The sequence below is a fragment of the Thamnophis elegans genome, chromosome 3 (assembly GCF_009769535.1).
Source record: "Thamnophis elegans isolate rThaEle1 chromosome 3, rThaEle1.pri, whole genome shotgun sequence".
Lineage (NCBI taxonomy): Eukaryota > Metazoa > Chordata > Lepidosauria > Squamata > Colubridae > Thamnophis > Thamnophis elegans.
This window is the reverse complement of record NC_045543.1, coordinates 42377763-42402378: the sequence shown is the minus strand read 5'-3', so window position 1 is coordinate 42402378 and position 24616 is coordinate 42377763. Positions and strand designations below refer to the sequence as shown.

General features: G+C 38.7%; 1 protein-coding gene across 1 annotated transcript in view; it reads left to right on the top strand.

The window, feature by feature from the left end:
• The first annotated feature begins 1610 nt into the window (after window positions 1–1610).
• The window catches only part of LOC116506307 (rap1 GTPase-activating protein 1-like), a 48757-nt gene continuing 25751 nt past the window's right edge, over window positions 1611–24616 (top strand). Inside the window, exons 1-11 of the mRNA XM_032213982.1 lie at window positions 1611–1634; window positions 3211–3258; window positions 7663–7701; window positions 11407–11598; window positions 12898–13001; window positions 13359–13437; window positions 16392–16445; window positions 16539–16622; window positions 18321–18421; window positions 21705–21834; window positions 23036–23191. Of these exons, the coding sequence (XP_032069873.1) occupies window positions 1617–1634; window positions 3211–3258; window positions 7663–7701; window positions 11407–11598; window positions 12898–13001; window positions 13359–13437; window positions 16392–16445; window positions 16539–16622; window positions 18321–18421; window positions 21705–21834; window positions 23036–23191 (1005 nt within the window). The 5' untranslated portion in view covers window positions 1611–1616. The remainder of the gene's footprint in view (window positions 1635–3210; window positions 3259–7662; window positions 7702–11406; window positions 11599–12897; window positions 13002–13358; window positions 13438–16391; window positions 16446–16538; window positions 16623–18320; window positions 18422–21704; window positions 21835–23035; window positions 23192–24616) is intronic.

The window sequence follows — 24616 nt, the reverse complement described above, 5'->3', positions numbered from 1 at the left end:
CAGCAACTGGGAAATTGACAGTTCTGCAGCTGTTGTTTGTTTTTATTATACTAACTGGCATGGCCTCCTCTTCATACAGGAGATCTGATGAAGCAGAACACTGCATCAGTGACATCTTAGATTCACCTATCCAGGACCCTCAGGCTGCCCTTAATCTAGGTGTTCAGAATAAGGTAAGGAGTCCCCTTGCTTTCTGCCTGCCTCTAATAATGCAGTTGTGCTTAACTCAACCAGTTATGTCTTGGAGCTACAGATAATCCTTGTTACCCTTAAGGACATAATTTAGCTTGAGAGAGAAGCTAGTCTAAGGTCACCCAGACAGTTTTCTGACTGTCTGAGTATCTTCTAAACTGAATGCCATTAGTATCAGTCTCCTTACGGACAGGAACTGGGTTAGCATAGCTGGACGATTCTCAGCTTTTTCAGCAGTATATGCTTAGAACTTCAGTTCTTGGCACCCAAGTATGAAAGATTGGAAATGGAACTGGTATACTTAGAGATTTGGGGAAGGTTTTGAGCATGTTGGTTCCCCCCCCCCAAACTCTTGTCTCTTTAGGACATTTTGAGGGGTTCATGTAACAAACCTACCTTTTGTATCTCAGTTTGATGCTGTCAATAATATAATTATTTTATGCATTTCTTTGACCTTACTGCTTATAGTTCTTCCTCTTTCCTCCCTTGCAATGGCATATATATTGCTAAGTCAGTAATGGTTCCTGTGTTTTGTCTATGAAAAACTATCATCTAGGTGTTTAATGAACAAAGGAGAAGGTTCCATTCAGGTTTCTCTCATGAAAGTATTATATGCAGTCTTCAATTTAGGACTAATCATCTAAGAGATGGAAGCCAGGAAAAATATTGACAAGAATATATCAGTGGTATCTGACAGTTTGAAAGGTTTTCATGTTGAATATGCAGCAGATTAATTTCTTTTGTCTCAGTGAGAAAGATATGGATTCAACCAGAGGTAATTTTGTGGCTAAAATTTAGAAGAACATTTAATGGAAACAGACTTAAATAGGAGTTGATGCCCCTTAAAGTGTTTAAACAGAGCTGGATAACCTTACGTAAAGCACCTGGTCCTGATGTTACTCAGAGTGAGATGGATGGTATCTAAATTAGACAAGTGAGAGAGAAAGAGAGAAAGAGAGAGATGATTGATAGATAAAATATGTTAGGAGTGCTATAGTGCTGTCCTGTTTTCAGCAGGTACTTGAACTTTCCAGGGTCTCTTCCAATTACAGTATGTTTTTTTTAAGGTTTAAAATTTAAAGGTTGTCCTTTAAATGGCAAAATATTTGGTTCTTTTCAGACAAAAAAGAATATCTGAGTAAGGAATACAATAGTAATGAGCAGCTCACTAAAAGGTGTAAGACATGACACTTTTCCAAAGTGGCCTGGTTTCCAGATAATTAGAGCTTATACAATATGTTTTTTCTCTTCTGAGACAGCAGCTATCAGGAAGCACTCTGTATTTTGTATTTTCATTTTTAAAAAAGCACTGTGCAGTATTGAAAACACTATCTAACGAAACAGTAATAATGACCTAAAATCTGGGGTCTGCAAATTGATTTCTTATTTTATGTGATTCCATACAGGTAGTCGACTTATTTGAAATGATTGAAAAAATGCAGGTATGTTTTTGTTTCATGATCAAATTTTGAACCTCTGATAACAAGCTGATTCTGCTGTGGAATTGTCTTGCCACCTGAACATTACCCAAATGCAATAATTACCTCAAAGGTCTCTGCCCTGTCTGTAGCTGTGTAAGCTGTTAACCCTCTCCACGTAGCTGGCTTCTGGTGACTCATCTTCCTTCGATGCCCTTAAATTTCACCCTGCCTGTTCCTGCCATGATATTTCTATTGGTTCATCTGGCTCCTGTGAGATTCTCCTTGTAATTTACGAAAATGTTTTTACCTCTCTGCTGTGTCTGTTTGTTAGAAATGGATGCTTTCTTTCTGCTGTGCTTCTGGAAGTCATGTAGCTCCAAGAGCTGTGCTTTCCCTTAGTGATACCTCAGTTCTCTTCCTCTGCCTGTGAGCTACATCTCTGTTTTCATTTGGGCCTGGTAATTATCTGACTCCAGGGTGAAATGCTTTTTGAGTCACTTCTCTTGCACATCTGTGTTCACGCTTTCTTGTGTATTGGAATTTAAACTGAAATCACTCTACTGATAAACTCAATTGAGATTCGTGGAATGAATTATAAAAAGAACTAACTTACTTTCCAGGGCAGATTGTGTAACATATAGTTTGAGTCTAACACACTGTGGATGTGTTACCTAGAGTAAACATTTGGTAATTTGATGAATGGAATTTATTTTTCCATTTGAAGCTCTCAGAAGAAAGTGGATGGGAGCAGTTAGTTTCACTGAATTACTACTCTGATGAGTGCCTATGTGGTTTAAACTGAAGCAACCAGTGAGGGGAAAAATAACCTTTGGTTAATTGCATTACAGGCAGTAGTGATTAGGTTTGGGGATGGATTGATTCCCTCACTTGGGTGAGCAAGAAACCATATAGAAATAGTTTTGTTAGTTAAAAAAAAAACTCTCCTGGTTTATCACAGCTGATCCCTTCTGTCTCTTCTTCCCAGGATTTTAGGCCAATAATATTTTTCTCAAATGTCTTAGCATTTCTGAATATCATATTTGTTCTGTAATCTGACTGTTACCTATAAGGAAATACATGTTTGCATGTATGTTTGAATGACAAAAGTCTCCTCTTTTGAAAAAAGGTGATTATTCTAGAGTGAATGATTAAGCATAGCAGCATAACAAAAGCATATTCTCTAAATATGTTGCCTATAATGAACTTTGGGGATCTTACTCTTTGCTCCTGAAATGTAAAATGGTTTGGTAATGAGGCTCTTGGTCCTGAAAAGAGCAGTGATTTGCTGTTGTCAGCTACAGCTTCTAGAGCCCCTCCAAAATTTGCCACCAAACCATAATATTTAATATGATAGAATGGAAGAGGTATTCAATATGTGGCAAACGATTATATTAACTGTGTTTAATATCATTATATGTAAATTAAATTGTGCTTAGTTGTTATCCTTGCCCCAGAATGTTATTTGAAGGCCAAATCGACTTTCAACAGCTTTCCCTCTCTAAGGCAGAGGGAAAATAAACCAGAGATTGATTGATTCCTTCGTTCTTCTTTCCTGCCTCTCTTCTGGCCTTCCTTGTCTCCCTATCTGTCTGTCTAGAGAAGTCGTTTGGATGAGCAAAGATGTTCACTTCCAGCCACACTCAAGGTCAGTTTCCATTGTTCATTGCATTTTTTGAATTAGGAATGATAAACCCCCAGGAAAGGGCTGCACATTATTCTATGACAGGACAAGTTGCACCATAGTATTTCAGCAGAATTTTAGTCAATAAACAACTCAGCAGGATGCTTTGCAGGTGAGATTTTGGGGGGCGGCAGTGTGGTGTGGTGGTGTCTGTTCTTAAGGACTTGAAATAGGCTTCACTCCCAATTGAGTGGAATCCTCTCTTTCTCCATCATGGAATGAACAGCAGTCTTCTGTTTCTGTACAACTGTGGAGTTAGAATTGCTGGTGCAGGGAATGGATACCCTTAGAGGAATGGGAGCAAGGCTTACTGGTTTTTTTTTGGCGGAGGGGGGGGAGAGAGGCAGAAGTCACAATGGGTTGTATAGTCTGGGAACAGACTCACATATTTGGGCCTGTGCCCAATTTGAGTTTTCTCTGTTTTTTATTTTCTTCCTTAACTCAAACCTTAGCTATGGCTTGCATTATGCTTTTAATGAAAATCCCATCCCTTAATATGAGAGAACGTATACCATGACTTTTCAAAATTGTAGCACTAAAATTTAGTAGTGCTGTCAGAGAAAGTCCAATATCTGTGGGTATCACTGTGAGTACTGATTAGAGGCAAATTGGAGATAGCCATAGTCCAGGTGAGGGAAGAAGAGAAATAAAAGAAATAGAAATAATTATAGCAATAAAGAAAAATTAATATTAATATAAATCAATACCCTTTATACCGTAGTATTGGCTTATTATAGACTTCAAAGTTATATTACTCTAGTCATGCTAGCTGGAAATTCTTGCCTCTAAGGGGAAGGCAGAAAACAGAGCAATATACACATTGTTTGTGTATATTTCAGTGTTCAGAAAAATAGACTATTTTGGTCTAGTGATTAAATTGTAAAATTGTAAATTTAATGAATTTATATGCCGCCCAATCCCGAAGGACTCCGGGCGGCTTACAAGATACAGAACTAAAAAGATAAAAAGTTAAAATAAGGGAAGAGGAAAACAGATTAAAAAGCAACACATCATACACTCAAACTAGGTGGGGCTGGACCTCATTTATGAGGTTAACAGCCCCAGGCCTGCCGGAATAGCCAGGTCTTTGTGGCCTTTCAGAAGGCTGAGAGAGTGGGAAGGGTCCGGATCTCTGGGGGTAGATCATTCCACAGGGCTGGAGCAGCTACAGAGAAGGCCCTCCCCCAAGGAGTCGCCAGCCGGCATTGTCCGGTCGACGGCACCGGGAGAAGGCCCATCCTGTGAGATCTTATCGGCCGTTGGGAGGTATTAAGGCACTAGGCTGGAATCCAAAGGTATTCCCACTTTAGGCATGAGAGTCAGTGGGTGGCTTTCATGCCTAAATCACTCTCTTAGCCCAACCCACCTGAGAGGATTGCTGTGGGAAAAATAGGAGGAAGAAACAATATTGGGGCCATTCACCAACTTGAATTATTTCTAAAAATAATAAAGGTGGAATATTAATTAATTAAAAACAAACAAATAAATAAATGAAGTGTTCCAAAGCAGACTAATCTTCCAAAACTGGCACCTTCTAATTGTACTGAGACTGCAGAGCCAAGAATTCCCAGTCAGCATGACTAGAATAATACAACTTCAAAGTTCACAATAAATAAACCAGTACTATCATATAAGGGGCCTTAATTCAGGAGTACTTCCAAATAACTCTGGAAGAGCAAGATTAAAAGGAATGGCAAGATGAAAAGGAAAAGTCACTCTTTGCACCTATTTCTTGTTCTCTTGTGATTGTAAGTATAATTGTGTGCCAATCTAGCAATTGCACTACTTTAGTTGAATGTTTCTTTATGCATGCCATAAAATATCCCTCTGATTTTTTTTCTTTGATTCAATCATGTCTGGTTCTTCAAGATTCCCCTGGCAAGTTTTCTTTAGCTTCTGACATTAGTCAAGATTCTGTTACTCACTAAAACATAATCTTTACAAAATCTATCAAACAGGTCAATTGCCTGAACTCAGCAAGAAGCACCTTACAGGCTTTTAAAGTGGTAATCAGCCTCTCTCATTAACTAGAAATAAACCGGCAGACACTTCAATAGTCTTCATGTCTTGCAAGTCTTTCAATGACCAGCTTAGCTCGAGTTCTTGTAGGAAGCCATGGAGATGACCTTGGAAAAGTTGTTAAGGCAACAATGGGTATTGAAGCATGTAATGTTGGAAGTGGGAGAAGGGTATTAGAAAAAAAAAACTAAGATTTATTCTTTCCTCATTTACTGGAATAGGAGGAGGAGGAGGGGAGGAAAAACATAGGCAGGCTTGCAAGATTTTATTACTACAGCTGATCTCCATAAAGTGTAGTGTTTAATTTTCCTGTGGAGTCAGTTTCGTGATCTGTTCTACCATGTAGAGTTGAAAGTTGAATACAAACTGGAAGTTTCTGAATTAGAGGCACAGACAACGTTATAAAGAGTGGGTTACAGAATTCATTCCTAAGCTTGATCTAGAAACATTTGTAATATTATAACTCTGGCATTTCTGCCACAACAGCAGATGGCAACATCCAGCAGACAGATCTGTTTAGTATTTAAATAGGACACCATCACAAAATCCCACCACAGACTATTTCAGGAAATTTTTAAAAAACCATCCTGGAAAAAAGCACCCAAACCATTGTTGCTAAAAAAACTATATAAGTAATTTTTGACTTACAACCATTCATTCAGAGTTTATACAGTGCTGATTAAAATGACCCATTTTGGCTGTTCATACAGTTGTACTGTCTTTGGAAAGTCTTTGACAAGATAGCCAGGTTTACAAAGGCAGAGCAGCTTTCTGAAGACCCAGGGAGTCACAGATAGGAAATGTTCACCAGAGAAGCTGAGTCCAAAAAGTAGTGAAATAGTGGCTGAGGACAAAAGCTGAAAGGTCAATGAAGAAAACTGAGAGCCAAAGGAGCTGGGTGAATGAATTCATGCTGGGGTAGGTTGGGGTACCCCAATATAACAAGCAGTCTAAGCCAGTGGTGAAATTCAAAAATGTTCCCTACCGGTTCTATGGGTGTGGCTTGGTGGGTACGGTTTGGTGGTCATATGATTGGGTGGGCCTAGCTTGGTGGTCATGTGACTGAGTAGGCGTGGCTTGGTGGTCATGTGACTGGGTGGGCAGGCATGGCCAAATCAATGTCACAATGTAAAAGCAGCTGGACTTCACACAAAATGGCACCTGCAACAAGCAGGAACCTCAGAGACAATCAGACGCAGCTGATTTTTAAAGCATTTTTTTTACTACCAGTTCTGGCAAATAGGTAGTAAAAATGCTTTAAAAAAGTAAAAACAAGTTCCCACGATTGTGTAGCACAGCTGATTGTCACACAGCTGATCATCGGATTATTTTTTTTTACTTTTTAAAGCATTTTTTACTACCAGTTCAGACAAACCAGCCTGAACCAGCATGGTGCAGGATAGAGATTGGGAGGGGAAATTGGCAGTTGGGGGAGTTGGAAGCAGTCCTTTACCGGAGGCTCTGGGCTGGGAAAGATCAAACCCAGGCGGGGGCAAGTACTTGCTTGATGATCCATGATCCTTAGTAAACAACTGCAACAGGATGTGCCAGGATTGCTGTCATAAATTAGTGCAGTCATGTGATGTTTCAGACAATAGCAACAAATACAATGATGGGTCTAGAAGCTAAAACCTATGAAGAACACCTAAAGGAACTAAGTATTTTTAGCTTAATGAAGAAAAGATTGATGGGAGACATGATAGTAATCTTCCAATACTTGAAGGGTATTGGGAAAGGGCATTGATTTATTCTTCATAGCACCTTAAAGTAGAACAAGAAGCAATGTGTGGAAACTCATCAGAAGGGGATCCAACCTGGAAATAAGGAAGAATTTCCAGACAGAACTATTTAGCAATGGAACAGCTTTCCTCCCAGAGCTGGGGATGCTCCATTTCTTGGAGTTTCTCAAGAAAAGACTACTATTTGTCTGAGAAGGTATGAGCACTTCTGTCTTGGTCAGGGGGTTAGACTGGAAGAGCTACACGGTCCTTTCCAACTCTGTGATTCTACAAAATGCTACAGAAACTGCCAGCCAGCAGGGTGTCTAAATGCAAAAGTGCTTTTTCTCGGAGTGCTGGCTAAGCCTATTTTGGTGGGATTCTTAAAGGGTGTGTTTGTGCATGCTTTTGAGGAACCAAGGTTAAGAATTCTCTATATAAAAGGCTCTTAGAAAAGACTCAAACGCAGCCATTTCTGACAATTGATTCTGTACATTGTGCTCTCAGAAATAAACTTTACTTCTGGTTCAAGCAACTGTCTGTATTCTTTACTCTCTGCTTGGAAACAAATTTGGTCAGATTTCTTTTCAACACTCCTATGTATTTATTAATGGCCTCTATGTGTTTTTAGAGAGAAGAGGAATACATCCCATACCCCAGCATCCATGAGGTGAGTCAATGATGGATTCAGTTCATATGTTTTAATTGAACAAAGCTAAGTCTGGCTCAGGTTTGTCAGCTAAAGAAGGATCAAGTACCACTTTGGGTGATTGCACATTTGAGTTCTTTGATAGGATTTTTGGTCTCCAGATCTAGTTCCTTTTTTTGAGATTAATCCATAGCTATTTCAGGAGGATGAACTCCTTGAGCTCTGAAGTAGAAGGAGGATGCTGAGATATGCTTAATAAAAGTTGTAATCCAATTCATCTGGAAGAAGTGGAGTGAGGAGGGGTGATTTAAAGTGTTCCGATGTGGGCTTCCGGGGGGCGTGGCCTGTTGCCGAGGAGGGCTCCACCGAGCTCCTCAGAGATCTGGTCTGTATATCTAAATAAGATCATAGATAGCACCCCTTTCTGGCTAAGAAAGGGGCAGGGAGAATAGCCCCGTAGGTTAGGATCTAATCGTAAACCACAGCCTTTTTTCTTTTTTGGCTGTGGAAAGAGATTAGTTCCGGCCGAAGCGGAGCTCTTATCTCCAGCCATTTCTTCTCAGCTGCCTTTTTTTTGGCAGCCCCAGACAGGCTAGCCCCCCCCCAGGACAAGACAAAGTTTTTTTTTTCAAGCTAGAATTGATACGGGCGGGTCCCACCCCTGTGAGATTTATGTTTTTAGTACTATCGTAAATACCAGCACCATTCGTCTTAGAGACTTCTTTGTCTAATTAGACCTCAAAATGGCGATTTCTCTCCGTGGATGATTGATATACTTAGCCGGTGTTATCTTCCTGCAGACTGCTCCTTAAGAAAATAAATTTTTCTTTTTTGGAAATAGAGGGGAGCGAAGCTCTGCTTACTTGCTTATTTATTATGCCATCCAAATCAAAGAAGCGTCTTGCTACAAAAGAATTTAAAGAATTTTCATTGGAAACACAGCCTTTGTCTCCTATGTCTTCTGTTGAGGAACTTTTAACACAGGAATATCTTCTTAAAATGCTTAACGCTTTTAAGAAAGAAATCAGGGAATTTGTATTGGAATTATTTGATGATTTACAATCTAAAGTTAATCAAATGAAGGCGAATACTTTTGCAGCTGTGTCTGCCCTGTCAGATTACTCTGCTGAAATAGAAAACAAATTGGAAAGTCTGGAGAAGGCTAATTTTAATTTGACTACTAATATTCAAATTTTACAAGAAAAAATTAGAAATAACGAAGAACAGCTTATGATACTAAATTTTAATAGGAAGGCATTTGCAATTAGAGTCAGAGGATTCCGTGAAAAGAAGCAAGAGAATTTAAAACAGACCTTTGCTGAAGCCTTCAGCCACGCGCTGGGAAGCCCGGGACTTAACTTTGATTGGCAGATTCGGAAAATCTATCGCCAGAACTCATTGATAGCGGAACAGCGACAGCTCCCGAGGGACATAATTATATATTTCTCTACAAAAGAATCTAGAAACGCGATTGTGCAAAATTTTTATAATAATAGGCTCCGAATTGATGACCAGGACCTGATTGTCTTCAAAGAGATTCCTTTCCAGATATTGAGAGCAAGAAGGGACTACGCCTTTTTAACTAAAGAGCTTAGGAGTCAACAGATTCGATACAGATGGGAGGCCCCTGCCGGCATCACGGTTACATTTGAGAATCAAAGATTTCGTCTTAACTCTATTTCGGAGGCTCAAGATTTCTATTGTAGGATTCTGAAGGCGGGACTTCCTGACGCGCTCGGAAGAGAGGAGAGACAAGCGGAAGGAGAAAGCAAACGGCTGGCTATGCGGCTGCAAGATGGAGGGGGTAGCCCCTCCTCTCTCGGAGAAGCAGAAGAACGCAGATCGAGAATTTAGATACTTCAAAAGACTTCCTAAAGTTGAGGACTGAATGGGGGTTTGAGACCTCTCTCCGGTAGAAAAAGTGGACTAATTTTTATCAGAAGGGAAAGCTGGATGAAACTACTTTGAGCTAGATTCTAAAGTAACGTTAGCACAAATTTGATAGTGGTTAAAAGAATGCGGAATGATTTATGTTGTTTAAACTTTGTTAGATGGGACTATTTTAAAATAGAAGGTTAACTGACTCTTGCTGAAAGTATTATTTGAAAATGATCCATGCTATTTAACTTTTATTTGAAGGGAAAGTTGGTTGTTATAGTTACTTTTTAAATAAACGCTAGTATAAATTTGATAGTGGTAAATATTAGACAAGCAAGAGATGAGGGTAAAATGTATGTGGAATGAATTATGTTATTTGTGGTAAATACCAGACAAGCAAGGGAAGAGGGCAAAATTTACGTTGTTTAAAGCTTATTAGAACAGGAAGCCGCTTGGGATTATCTTAAGATAACTGTAAAAAGAATGCGGAATGATTTATGTTGTTTAAACTTTGTTAGAAGCGACTACCTTAAAATAGAAGGTTAACTGACTCTTGTTGAAAGTATTACTGGAATATGTGGAATGATTCATGCTACAAATCGCTCTGAGCTATATTTTAAACAAATGTTAGCATAAATTTGATAGTGGTAAATATCAGACAAGTGGGGGATGAGAGTAAAATGCATGTGGAATGAACTAAGTTATTTAAATTCTACTAGAAGGGGAAGTCGGTTGGAATTATCTTAAGATAGAAATTGATTCCTGTGTAAAGTAATATCTGATCTATGTTGCTTAACTTTACTAAGAAGGGGAAATCTGGTTAGATTATTTTGAATTACGGTTTGAAAAAGGGGTAAAGAAAGATCATTCACGTTGTTTAAATTTTACTAGAAGGGAAAGTTTGATTACTTGTCTGTAAAGTTATATTTGAATATATGGCAGGAACTATGCTGCTTAAATCTTATTGGAAGGGATCATGAGGTTTAGGAAGGGAACGGGAGAGTCTACAGAAGATCGGGGTAAATAGCAAAGAAGTAAGAGACGAGAATAAAATATAGATAGAATGATTTATACTATTTAAGCATAGATAAAGATGGGGGGCTGAGATCAACACAAAGAGTGGTTTCTTTTTTTTTCCTTTTTATATATTACTTTTATTTTTTAATCCATATGTATACAAGATATTTTAGATAGAAGGTAGTGCCAGGTGTGGGCCCTGGGAAGCCGGGAGGATTAGGGATGGGGATTGTGGGGGGTGGGGTGGGGGGGGGGTTAACATAATCTTAATAAGAACAAGAATGTATTTATATACGGTGGTTCCTTTTTTTTATTATTATTATTATTATCTTTTTTTTTTCCTTGGTTCATTTTACATTTATTAGATCAAACAACACTCGAATAAAGGCATACACCAAGGAGGGAGGTAGAGGGAAGGAAGAGGGAGGAGTAAGGAAGGAGTAAGGGGAATGTAAGGAGTATGTAAGGAGGGTGTCTGGGGAGTAAGGGGAGAAGGAAGGTTTGAGGGGAAAGGGAAGTAGGAGGGGAGTGTTAGAGGGAGAAAGGAAAGTTGGAGGGGGTAGATGGGGTGTATGGAGGATGCAAGGGTTAGGTGGGGTTGGGAATGATGAGTTGTGTTTCCTTTTTATCTGTTCGTTTTATTCCTTTTTTCCTTTTTTTTTTTCTTCTTTTCTTATAGTAAATACCCTGTGTATAAATGATTGCAAATGGAATGTGAAAATTGAAAATTGAATAAAATATAAAAAATTTTAAAGTGTTCCGATGTGTATAGCTATGGAATTTGATTAATTTCAAATGCAAGTGCAGATTCCCTGTCTTCTATCTTAAAAGGTATTACAGAGGGGCTGGCCATACCCTCTAATCATCTTACCACAGTTTGGAGGTTACTGGATTGAAGGGACCTCTCACAGCCTTCCTGTATCAGGCCCTGAATTGCAAGATTTGCCTTCTCCTTGCAGTGGCAAAGTGAGGTTGGAGTGCGATCCAACAGCAAAGCTGTACCGCAAACACTTCCTGGGAAAGGTAACAGTTTATATTATTTAACATAGTCCAAATCTTTATATTATAGGTCTTTTCTTTGTAATAATTTGCAGTATAAATCAGTGGATACAACTTGGTTAAGAAAGCAAAACACTATACATCAATGTTAAAAATATTACTTTTCAAGTATTTTTATTGAAGATTCAAACTTGAAATTTACTACGTCAACTCAATTTTTAATTTTATTATAATATAGTACTCCACTTGGCTAGAGTAGAGAAAAAAACATATAGAGAACGCAATATTATCAGTATAATATAACTTCAAAATTAATCAACTTCATAATAAAAAATAAAAAAAGGCTTGGGAAATTATGTAATCAACAGCACAGTTCCACAACTTTATTTCTATTGCTTGAAAGTCTTGCACTATGCTAGAAAAAATGAATTCAAATTCAAACAAACAACACATACCCTGTAAATCAAGAATAGATTTTCTGATAAATCCAAGGTGCTACTGAAAGAAGATAATATATACATTATCATTGTTTGTTAAAGGCATTTGCATAATGAGTTACTTAGCTTACAGTACTAAATAAAACAAAAAAGACTACTAAAATGATATAACATAGATTAATTAGCAAAAAATAGCTAGTTCAATTTAAACAGCAAAACTGAAAGTTTCCATTCCTGTGCTTAAAAACATAATGTTTTAGAAATATTACTAATAGCAGAGCAGTCTTGTTCTTTCAATATTTCTCCAATAAATGTGCATATGTGTAGGAAATGTGCCTTTCCTGACAGAATATCCACTCCATTTTAGGAATATCCAGTTCTGAAAAAGTGGGAAACACAGAAAATTCAAAACTATTGTAAAAAATGTCACGGCTCTATAAGTCCTTGAAAGAACCATTGATGGCCACTTGGCAAATCCTACAATATGCTGTGACTGTCCCCTTGAAAAAGTGCCTATGTCACAGCAGCATAGTACTTGGACCTATTACTGCAACTGTCTTGTTATTTCAGAGTGGGGGGAAAGAAGGAGTGCCTTCAAGTCAGTCTTGATTCCTGGTTACTTGCTGGTTACTTGCAGCTTTCCTGGCAAGTGGTTTGCCCTTGCCTGCTTCCTAGGACTGAGAGAGAGTGACTGGCCCAAGATGGCCCAGCTAGCCTTGTGCCTAAGGCAGGATTAGAACTCCCAGTCTCCAAAGTTTGTAGCCTGATGCCTGGGTTATATGAGGTGGGTTAGTCAACATTTGTAGGAGAGACAGAGCCTGTTCATTTATTTGCTCATTGTCAAGCATTGTAAGATAAGACAATCATTTTGATGTCTTTGTTTTAGGAGCATCAGAATTTTTATGCCAATGATTCAGCTTTGGGCTACTTGGTTCTTTCTGTGAAGTATGAACAGGTTGAAGGGCAAGACAATCTTCATCTGTTGCTGAGGTAAAATTGCCCTTTGATGCCACCACCCTCATGATATCACAGGGCTAGTTAGCCTTTTCAGTAAGTTCTCCTTCCATTTGTTGGTTTTCTAAAGCTTGTTTTAAATTGGCAATTGCCGGTCCTTGTCCCAGTTTGTTTTTTAGACTTTTTACAGCGACTTGTTCAGTTAGGTTCATTACTGCCGATATAAGAAATGTGCACAAGTCTCCTTGGTGTTTACACGTAGCAGAATTTGCCACTGTACGTCTTTCTCTCCAGCAAATTAAATTGTGGTGGGAGAAAAGTGGCTGTAACCCATCAGGGATGATTGCTTGGTTGCTCATTAATTTATTCTGTTTTTTCTTGTTGCTCAAACAGAGCTCGAACGTCTACCAAGCATGATCTCATCCCCATCTCCTGCCTGACAGAGTTTCCTAATGCTGTCCAAATGGCCAAGGTAAGTGTTTCAAGCTTTACTCTTTTTCTATCAAAGCCTGGCTTGGGCTTTTGCTATTTAAGTCTCTGCTGTGAAGGTTTCAAATGTTCCATGAAAACTGTGACTCCTCCAATTACATTATTGCAGCAACTATTATGACAATTCTCAAAGGTTGGGTGGAGAACCTTTACCTATTCAGGGATTACATGTGTATGTACAGGCATAAATGTGGAGATATATGTTGCCCTTATACCCCTATCCTTCATATATGTCCACATGCAAGATCATGGATCCAGATCAATATATTTCTACAATCTATCCACAGTGGAGAAACAGCAATGTAGAGGAACGTTGGAGGAGGAGAAGAAGCTATAAATTTCTACAGGAATGAAGGATCTACAGAATTGGTTAGATCTAGGTCCCTGATGGATCAGGAAATTTCCTGGATGTACTTGAGGAATTTCCTGCCTCACCTGTCAGCAATATTGTTAAAACCCTGGCCAATTTTGGAACACAGTTGTCAATATGGTTCTTATGGCCCTCTTCTTTCAGTAGCACCTTGGATTTATCAGGAAAGCTGAGTGCATTTAAGGAAATTGGCGAGGGCTTGAGTATGGAACTGGCTTTATGACTGTGGAAGATGGTTAATTCTTCCATGGGTGATATATGCCTTTCCCTTTAGTTGAAGATCTCAGTTATATCAACTTTATTTTTAAAAAAGCCCTTCCTGGACCTGGAAAAACTTAGAAATTATAGAAAGTATCTACTCATGGATCAGATAACTGAAAAGCTAGGGGCAGCAAAGTTCCAGATGTTTCTTGACATAATTATTTGGATCCATTTCAAATGGAGTTTTTCCTATGAGGCTAAGACTGGTCTGGTTGCCTTGGATTATGCCCTATGGCAGAACCTAGGACATCGATGGTGAACCTTTTTTGGCTTGCTTGCCATAAGTGGGGGGAGCGCTGGCGGGTCGTGTGCGAGCGTGCCGCACCCATAATGCAATGCACGACACCCCCCCAGTGCGCATGCACGCACTACAGGCGCAACCCCCCATTTTTTGCATGCTTTTTTCGCCCTCCCCTGGCTCCAGAGGCTTTATAGGAGCCTGGTGAGGGCGAAAACAGCCTCCCCCGCCCCCCCCGGAAGCACTCCGAAGGCTTCAGGGACCTTCAGGAGGCTTCCCTGAAACCTTTGGAGCAGTCAAAATGACCCTCCGAGCAAACCGGAAGTGCTCAGAGGGTCGTTTTAAGTGCTCTGAAGGGTTCAACTACCTTCAGGAGGCTTCCGTGAAGCCTCCGGAGCAGTCAAAACAACCCTCCGAGCAAACCGGAAGTGACTTTTGACTGCTCCAGAGTTCAGTCTGTTCCTGAACTTCCGGTTTGCCCGTAGGGCCTGTTTTTTGCGCTCCAGAGGCTTCAGGGAGCTTATGAAGCCTCTGGAGGGCCTCTGGCGGGGGAGGCTCTTTTCACCCTTCCCAGGCTCCTATAAAGCCTCTGAAGCCTGGGGAGGGCAAAAAATGGCTTTAAAAAAGGGTGAACTCAGCTGACCAGCACGCACATATGTGTGCTCTGACAAATGGCTCCGCGTGCCAACTGTGGCATGCGTGCCATAGGTTCGCCATCCCGGCCCTAGGAGGAAATGAATGTGATCCTTCTAGTTTTCCTGGAATTCTCAAGAGCTGCAATTGCCAACCCCAATGGGTCCTTGTGGACCGTGTGCTGGAACTGGTATATTTTGCAGTAATTCAAATCATTTGGATGCACCCCAAAGGTGAGGTTGTGTGAAATATTGCTCAACATCCAGATCCCTGATTTATGGAAATCCAGAGGACTCAATTTCAATTTCATGTTGTTTATCATCTACAAGAAACTGCTGTGGGAGGGCAAATTTGGAATGTCATAATGTCAGCTCCACACACCTCATTATCTATTTCAAAGGAAGCAGTGAGTAGCAGTAGAGTAATTAGACTGTTGATTAAATTCAGATTAGATGGAGAAAAACAAGCTGAAAAAATGTTGAGGTGCTACTGGTAAGAAGAATGTGTGACTTGAAGCTTAAAATGGAATCTGTTTGGAATGGCACTGTTCTCATCCAGAAAGAGCAGATTTCCAGTCTAGGAAAGCTGCCTAGATTTGAGCTGTCATTCGGTTGGTAGGGGATAGCTGTGGGGAGAAGCAAGTTTTCACAGCTATAAGCAATGGACTAATCCTAACCACATTCGAGATACATCCTGTCCCAACTACTGCTTTATGTGGGGCTGCCCTTAGCAGGTTTCTACAAATTGCAACTGATGTAAATTGTTGTGGACAAGCTACTGATTACTGGAAGGAACATCAATCATAAGATTGAGAGATCTTCATTGATTGCCAATTGCATATTGGAGCCATTTACATTTTTGGTTTTGACCTTGGCATTCCTAACAGCTTAAGATATAAATATCAAATTTTCTCAATATAAAGCTTTCAATAGTTTCTTGGCTGGCTCCTTTTCTGTTGAATGGGCTCCTTTGCCCATTGAATCCTTTACTTTAATTCACCTAATGCAGCAATCTTCTCCAACCTGGCAACTCTTCATTTTGGTACCTTTGTAAGATAAATGGAAGAGAATTATTAACATTAATTATTAAGAGGTTGACTTGTGGGGGACTAAGTATAATGGTTTCTTTTCAGCTAACTTGCATGTAAAACTCCCAAGTATATATGCTTCATCCAGTCTTAATAGTGCAACAGTTTAACCAATTACAAGTTTAAAACCTACATTTAATTTCAAAAACCCACATTTAATTGTATAAATGTGAGTTTAATAATTGAACAAGAGAAGGAATAAATTAAAAGACAAATCCCTTACAAATGCAAATCTATTGAAAATACAATGCCTCCTATGACTCGTATTAATCATAATGGCATTTGTCCTTGGCTAAGAAGTCAGGTTCCTACATTAGGAATGCTAAGTCCTCCTACTTTGCCTTGCAGCTGCTCTGTGAAGATGTGAATGTTGACCGCTTCTTCCCTGTGCTGTATCCTAAGGTAACCCCTATATGTTTCTGAATGTAGAAAAAATATAGATATTTTTTCTCCAACCAGCTGCCTGCTAATTCAAGCTTTTTCTCCATCTCCTAGGCTTCCCAACTCATTGTTGCATTTGATGAACATGTCATCAGCAATAACTTCAAGTTTGGTGTCATCTACCAAAAATTTGGGCAGGTAAAAATACTTTTCACTCTCACACCTGTTGCTCATGTATATGTGGGGAAACTGGAAACAAACTTCAATTCCTTCCATTGCATCCTCCCTCCCTATGCTGCTTGTATATAGTCAATTATTTCTTGTTAATCTTACGCCCTCTGTTCTGAGTCACTTCTGCCTTATCTTCAGTCATCAAAAACAGCAGCAGTGAGAAATAATAGGCAAGGTTGGGTGGAAAAAGGTTACTTCAAAGGTTGGAGCCATTTCAGGCCACATTACTCTTTTTGAAGAAAAGGTCAATTGCCTTTTGGAAAATATAAAGTAGTATACCTATTATTAGAGATGTGGACTTTTGAGGATTTTTTTCTTCTGCAAATGAATTTGATTCTACCTTAATATTCTGCATGTGTATTTGGACTACATTATTTGATGTGAAAAAAACAAAATCTAGTCCATTTAACGATGCATCCACTGTACATTCAAATAAATTAAAAGCTTTGATGGTGCGGAGAAAAAATGCTTTTAGTGTAACAATGGAAACAATGTTGGGCAATAGATAATCAAATTCCATATAGTTTTGAAACTGCTAAATTTGTTTCAAGTGGAAAATATTCTGCAGAACATTTCGATCTGAGAAAGTTTTCTGATTCCAGAGCTTTGCCGCTTACAGCACAATAACTCTGCCAGCATCTTCATCCTTATGCTTTTGTTTTAAAGTGCCAAATAGAAAATGAGTACTCAAACAGCAATAAAAAAATTAAACAAAATTAACACTTTTCTAAAACTGTAAAACATAGATTAGTAGAGACTGTTTCATGCAGGAAGACACTGGATATACCTCCTCCCTTTGCTGTAAACTTAATATTTATTCCCCCACCCCCACCATACAGAAAGAGTTTTTCAGGCTAAAGTAAAGTAGATATTGAGTTTTCTGTTCCATGTTCAAGCCATACACATTCAGTCTGGAAAATCTTTGTTATTGTTTGAAGAGCTGATCAAATGAAAAAGAGGGGGGGGGGGTTTCCTCCAAGAAGACTTATAACCCTACCCTTGTTAACTGTGAGCAGACCAAACTGCTGTTGCTCTTCATTGTTCTGTCATGGTTCTTATGAGGCATCCAGAAGGGCCCTCAGCCAAGAACCACTAGAATCAGCATAAAAATCACTTTTCTTGTGTATTTAAATATTGTGCTCTGCTATACATTAACATAAAGTTTAATTTCAGTGCAGTTTTGAATTACAAAACCAGAGAGTTGTTTTTCATAGGCTTCATGAAGGATATGGCTGGGCCAACCAAGAAAAAAGGCAGTTTTGTACTTGGTACTAGGCCTTGTCTTTAGGCCCATCCTAAATGATGTTCCATCATTCTGTAGGTAAGGAAAAAATGAAGCATTGAACAGGAAAAGAAGTTTTATTTTTCTACTAACATTTTTAATATTCTTTTTTTCTTAAAAAGCAAATACCGGAATGCATATTTCACCCCAAATACATTTTACTCTGGTAACAATTCTTTAAAGAGGTTGACAAGGCTGGGAAAGAGGCTTGTCCAAAATCACCCAGTGAGGCGAATAACTCACTGTGATTGAACCTGAGCACCTCAGCTGTACACCATTTCAGACTTATATCCTTTGTACAAAAGGATCTTTAGGATAATTTAAGAAAGAATGAGAAATGACTGTCTCCTCCCTCTTCCTTTTCTTCTCTTTTTTACTCCCAGACCACAGAGGAAGAAGTCTTCAGTAATACAGAAGAGAGTTTAGGCTTCTTAGAGTTTTTAGATCTCCTAGGCGATAGGATCCAGCTGCAGGATTTTCGTGGGTAAGTGCTTTCCATGTTAAGCCTACTACCAAATTATTTTTCTTGTATTGCTCTTGATGGCCTTCTTTTTAAAATATAATTTAAAATATAATTTTATTGAAGTTTTTAATAAACACAGTAAAAAACAATACAAACTAAACTAGAAGGAAAAAGTGCAGGAAGTGCAGAAAAAAAGAATAAACGGAAAAGAAAAAGGCAACAATAATAATAAGGAAGTGTCTTCCAAGCTTTGTTACACCAAGCTTAAGATAACATTTCACCCTCTTTTAAAGTTACAAATAAAAACCCTTATTCCCATAGCCTAACTATTTATCTGCAGTTCATATAATGTCATCTTTTCAGATGGTTCAGCAAAAGTCCATTAGGAGTTATCAGAAATATTAAACAAATAATTTATCCCTGATCAAACAGTCCAACTTTATATTATTTCTTTTTGCTTTTTACAATTTTAGCCTTTAAATGAGGGGTGTCAACATGCGTCGTCACATGACGTATTGTGACTTTTTTCCTCTTCGCTAAATCGTGGGTGGACGTGGCCAGTGCATGATGCATCCAGCCCACGGGCCATGAGTTTGACACCCCTGCTTTAAATCATTCCAGTGGGTTTGATTTTTCATCAGTCTTTGGCATTCAAGACATTCCAACCCACTTTATAAATCCCATAAAGAGACCTTGTCCAGGATTCTTGTTGCATCTGTTCCATGTCCAGATCTTTTTCTTGATTTGTTCTTTGTATTCCCATTTTGGTGATCTCAATTTGGTTGTCTTTCATGCCTTCAAATTTTATAATGTCAATACCTGGTGAAAGTTTTTAATTTTTTTCTCATCTTTTAAAAAATTATCCATTGAAATTTGTATTTATTCTGAGATTTTAGGTAACACTTTGGTCCACTTATCCAAAAACTCTAGGATAAGAAAAAGATTGTAGCCAACGTAGCAATTTTGACTGGAGTTTTTTTTTTTTTGTTTGTTTGTTTGTTTTCTGGCCTGGCCCTTTGTTTCCCTCTAGTGTCCATTTGCAACCTTCATCAAGCCTCAGTTCCTAATATGGGTTTACTTCCGTTTTAGTCATTTCCAACAATAGCAATAGCAGTTAGACTTATATACCGCTTCATAGGGCTTTCAGCCCTCTCTAAGCGGTTTTATAGAGTCAGCATATTGCCCCCAACAATCCGGGTCCTCATTTTACCCACCTAGGAAGGATGGAAGGCTGAGTCAACCCTGAGCCAGTGAGATTTGAACAGCCGAACTGCAGAACTGCAGTCAGCTGAAGTAGCCTGCAGTGCTGCATTTAACCACTATGCCACCTCGACAAGAATATTAACAGATTAACAGAGTTGGAAGGGACCTTGCTGGTCATATAGTCCAACCCCCTGCCCAAGCAGGAGACCCTACATCTACCTCTACCCTAGGATCAAACTCACAACCTCCTGATTGTGAGGCAAGAGCTCCACCTCTAGGCCACAGTAGTCCATAATATTATTTAAGGTATTATTTAACTATAATAAGATATCATTTAACTATAATAACTAAGATATTATTTAACTATCTACTTGTTTTTCAGATCTAATAGCAAAAATAGCCGATATTCCTAGCCTCCCAATCCATTTAACTTTCTTAAAAAAATTTTTTTGCCTTTTGCTTATTGTATTTTATTTGAAAATTCTTAAGTCTCTATTTAGGTTTTGTTAAACCGAAAGAAGTAAGTAAAAGTCACGGGTTCCAAAGTCATTTTGAAGATCCCTAATATCCATAAAGTCATTATTAGACTGAACATTTCCAAATATGATTGGAAAGTGAAGTTCAACTAATTTAGTGTCCTTGTTAAAGGCTCTACTGTTGCTGAGAGCAAAGATATTGTCTTCCTCAGCTCCTGGCACTCAAACCCACAGGAAACCATTGTTTTATGGTCTGTTTATGAGGTACCTACCTTTCAGAGCACTTGTGGGCTCCTGTTCTCTCCTTCTCTGGAGAGCTTTGAAGGACCGGTCTACCCACCAGTCTTTCATTCTACACAGCAGTCATCACTTCCACTCATTCATGGACATGTCTTCAGTCAGGCATGACTCACAGTGGAAGCCAACAGGGAAGATTTCTCACCAGCCCTGAAAGGTACAAAATGACTCAGAATACTTATTAGAGCTTAAGAATAGACCTGCTCTCATCTTTGTGGAGCTTCCCACAGTGTCTTCCTGGTATGGTTTGCCTATAATGATTAAACCATGCTATGACTCTTTTGTTTTCAGGCTAGCACATGAGCCCATCCAAAGAAACAGCATATATTTTCATTTACTTTTTTTTTTTTTTAAACTATAACTCTCTATCTTCTAAAAAAATCTAGGTGGCTTACAAGTGATAAAACAGTATAAAACCAACAACACTAGAAAGTCATAGCTCCACAATTATTCTGCTCTAGTGTATCCATATTCTGATCATGCCTGGTGGAAGAGCCAGGTTTTAAGCCCTCTCCAGAATGATAGAAAGATGGGGGCCTGATGGATCTCAATGGGGAGGATGTGCCATAGGGCAGGAGCTGCACCAGAAAAGGCATGGTTTGAAGGACCCAAAAGGTGATAATATATAAGGGAAAGCACCTGCAGTGTACCACCCTGTCCGCTCAGATGGGATGGAAAAACACATATTTACTCAGAAATAAATTCTTCTGTAGGCTTCTTGTGAGTCTGTTTGCATCTGTGTGTGCCGTCAAATCAGTGTTGGCTTCTGGCAATTGCCTGAACTAATACCTGCAGTTTTCTTGTCAAAGTTTTCAGAAATAGTTTGCCCTTTCCTGGTCTAAGGCTAACAGAGAGTGACCCACCCAGGTGGCTTGTACCTAAAGCAGGAGACTAGATCCGATACTCACAGTATCTTGGTTTCTAGCATCGTGCCTTAACCACTACACCACACTGACTTACAAGTGAGTTAGTTTATCTTTACTAACTTAAAATAGTCCCTCTGGTTCATGCTCAGCCCAAATGATGGAAGGGTGCTGTAATATGCTAATAGGAGGTGAACTGATTCCTTTAAAATACTGAAAATAGAAGGGAAAGGGAAATGAAGCAAATAACAATCTTCAATAATGTGGCCATAGGTTTCCTTAGTGGCCTATTTTGTTTCCTGAGATATGTATCAGACTAAAAGTTTTGACCAATAGTAGTAGATGCAATTATTACAGTCATGAATTAGGTCTCCAACTTTGATTAAAAAAAATTAAAAACCCTAATTTTTGTCCTTCTTCTCTTGGCGCTCTTCCCCTTTGCCTTCCCTCTATTGTTCTGTTCAGATTCCGAGGTGGACTGGATGTTACAAGAGGTCAGACAGGAACAGAATCCATCTACACAAATTTCCGGGGCAAAGAGCTCATGTTCCATGTCTCTACAATGTTGCCTTTCACAGAGGGAGATGCCCAGCAGGTATGTTGAATAGAATTCGGAAAGGGGCAGTCTTTAGATATTGTCAATTTGATGCTAATAAAAATTCACAGAGAAGGACAAGATAGGCTGCAAAATCTCCTTGAGAACCTCAAATTATCTTAATTGCTTATATTTCCCAGAATGAGAAGGCAGCATGAACTCCCTTCTCAGTGTTTGCAGGACAGACACCCTAAAACCCCATTAATTGAATGCACTCCCTCATATGACTGGAGAAATTGAAACAATGTAGTGTGTATTGTACTTACAGGGATCTCTGTGTTATATTTTGGCCCTCTTACACTAATATTCTGCCAGAATAGATGTGTTAAATTGCTTCCTTTTTAGACCCAAACATTCCAGGGTGCTAGCCAAATACACTATAGAAGCAGTGAAAATTGGGCATTGCAAGGATGACCCTGCCGTCTATTATGTTTTACATGTTTTTGTAATTTTGCTCATTGTTGATTGTGAATAAAAAAAATCTGTACTTAAATCTAACTTCCAACTGTGCATGAGTTGGAATTTGACAATGACAAGCCAGGATTCAGGACCTAGTCTTAAATTCAAACTATTACATGGGTTATTCTGAAATCATTCATAAATTACCCAGTTTAGTTGGGTTATGGTCATTTTCAGTCCTGCATCTTTGCTTATATGCAAAAAGAGAAAATAAAATGTACATAGGTACAAAATATGTACTTATTCTGTCTTACAGAATTTGATATCAAAATCCTGGCCCAGGGCTGAACAAACCTTTAGAAAAAGCCACAGTCTATGCAGTATACTGGTGGAGATGTGATTTTTGTAATTTCTTAGATTTGGTAGGTAGGAATTTGGCAAGTATTCTTTCTAAACATCATTAAGCCTATTTTAGGATTTAGGGTTTTAATTTTAGGTTTAGATTTAGGTTTCCTGTTTCCTATTCCAAAATAATAGAATGGCACCATTGTTTTTGAGCAACAGAAATTTCAAGGGATGTCATGATTTGCAGGAGGAAAGATTCTAGTTGTAAATCAACAAACTTTATTTTATTTTATTTATTACATTTTTATGCCATTCATTTTCTACAAGGTGACTATGGACAGACTAGAGCTTGCTATAAACATCCCTCAATTTGGAATAGGATGGAATTGGTTTGTGGATTGCCCAAACTGTAAAGGAGGAGTTACCATTTTGTGCAATCTTCTTTGTTCCTTTTCAGCTCCAACGCAAGCGCCACATTGGGAACGATATTGTGGCCATTGTCTTCCAAGACGAAAATACTCCTTTTGTGCCCGATATGATCGCATCAAATTTTCTACATGCCTATATGGTGGTGCAACTCCACCACAATGCCAGTGGAGAGACACTGTACAAGGTAAAGGCACACAGTACACAATTTACCATTCCTGGGGAAGCCATAGAATGTTCTGTGGCATTACAGTTGCCTGCTGCATTCTGAATTCCTGTTTTATCATTCTCTAACTTTTCTATTGTCTACTGCTGGACTGTCCTTCTTTTATTCCTCAGCAACAACCATTAGTCTATGCTCATACATAGCTATTTTATTTTGGGGAGCCTAAATGGGGGTCAAGGGGAAACACCTTGTTCTCCCTTTACTTTCTTCAGAATCTCCAATCCATTCTTGTTCTCATTTTTCAACAAAAATAAAATATATGTCTTTCTTCTTCTACTCATAAATAGAATAAAAAGTATGCAACATAACATGGTGAGTGTAATTGTTCTTGATGATAGGTCTCCGAAGAAATACTGCAACTGCATTAAAAAGGGCCTATTACTTTAATGTCAATACTGTACAAATATTCATGTGAAGTAGTAGTATATGGTTTCTGTGATTGTGTGGGTCTATGTGCAAAGGGAGGCCCTCAGTCTCAATGATGTGACCACCATCTTGCCTGTTTTGACCACCTGGTGGACAATGTTCCCTCTAATTTTTTTTCAGTGTGAGCGGAAAAGTATAGTGTTTGAGCGGCATATTTTCATGCCTGAGCACCTGAATTTTTTTCACAGATGTCACCTAAGACAACAACAAAATCAGTATTATTTGAAACTCAAAGTTATGTTTATTCAAGGTACCCGCTTAATTAAAAGTGTTATATAATATCAGTATCACTTAACAACGGTCCTGCTTAGCAACCAAAATGTTGGCTCAGAAAGTCTGGCATTTGAAGCACGCAAGTCTTAAAGCTGTTGTTACAAGACCCTTGCACCCCTAACCCTTTAGGGGGGAAAAAAACCCAGTGGTCTTCAAACGTGACAGCTTTAAGACTTGTGGACTTCAACTCCCAGAATTCCTCCCTGAGGGGAATTATATATTTGGACTGTTTCATAGTTACATTAGAGAACTACATTGTTAGAACTTAGCACAAAAGATACCTTTTATCTGAAAATCCAAAGAGAGTAAACCTGCTATTATCCCAGAGCACTAATGTCATTTGTCCCAATCTGTTTTATGAGTCTGTATTAAAATAGATAGAAATATTTTCACTAAATTTTATAGATCTATATTTCAGGAACCTATCAGAAATTAGGGCAAGATAAGAGTAGAAGAATGAATTTTGTTGCAGGTCATGGGGATTTTTTCAGCATCTTAAAAGTGGAGTGCATGTGCATTGAACTAGCAATACCCATTTAATAACAAAAGGAAATGGCTGAATTAAATTTGGTAAAGTTGCAAGCGAGCTGTAAAAAGTTTGTGGTTTTTAAAATCATAGAATCAGAAGGGATACTGGAGGTCTTCTAGTCCAGCCCCTTGTCCAAGGCAGGAGTCTTTATATCATCT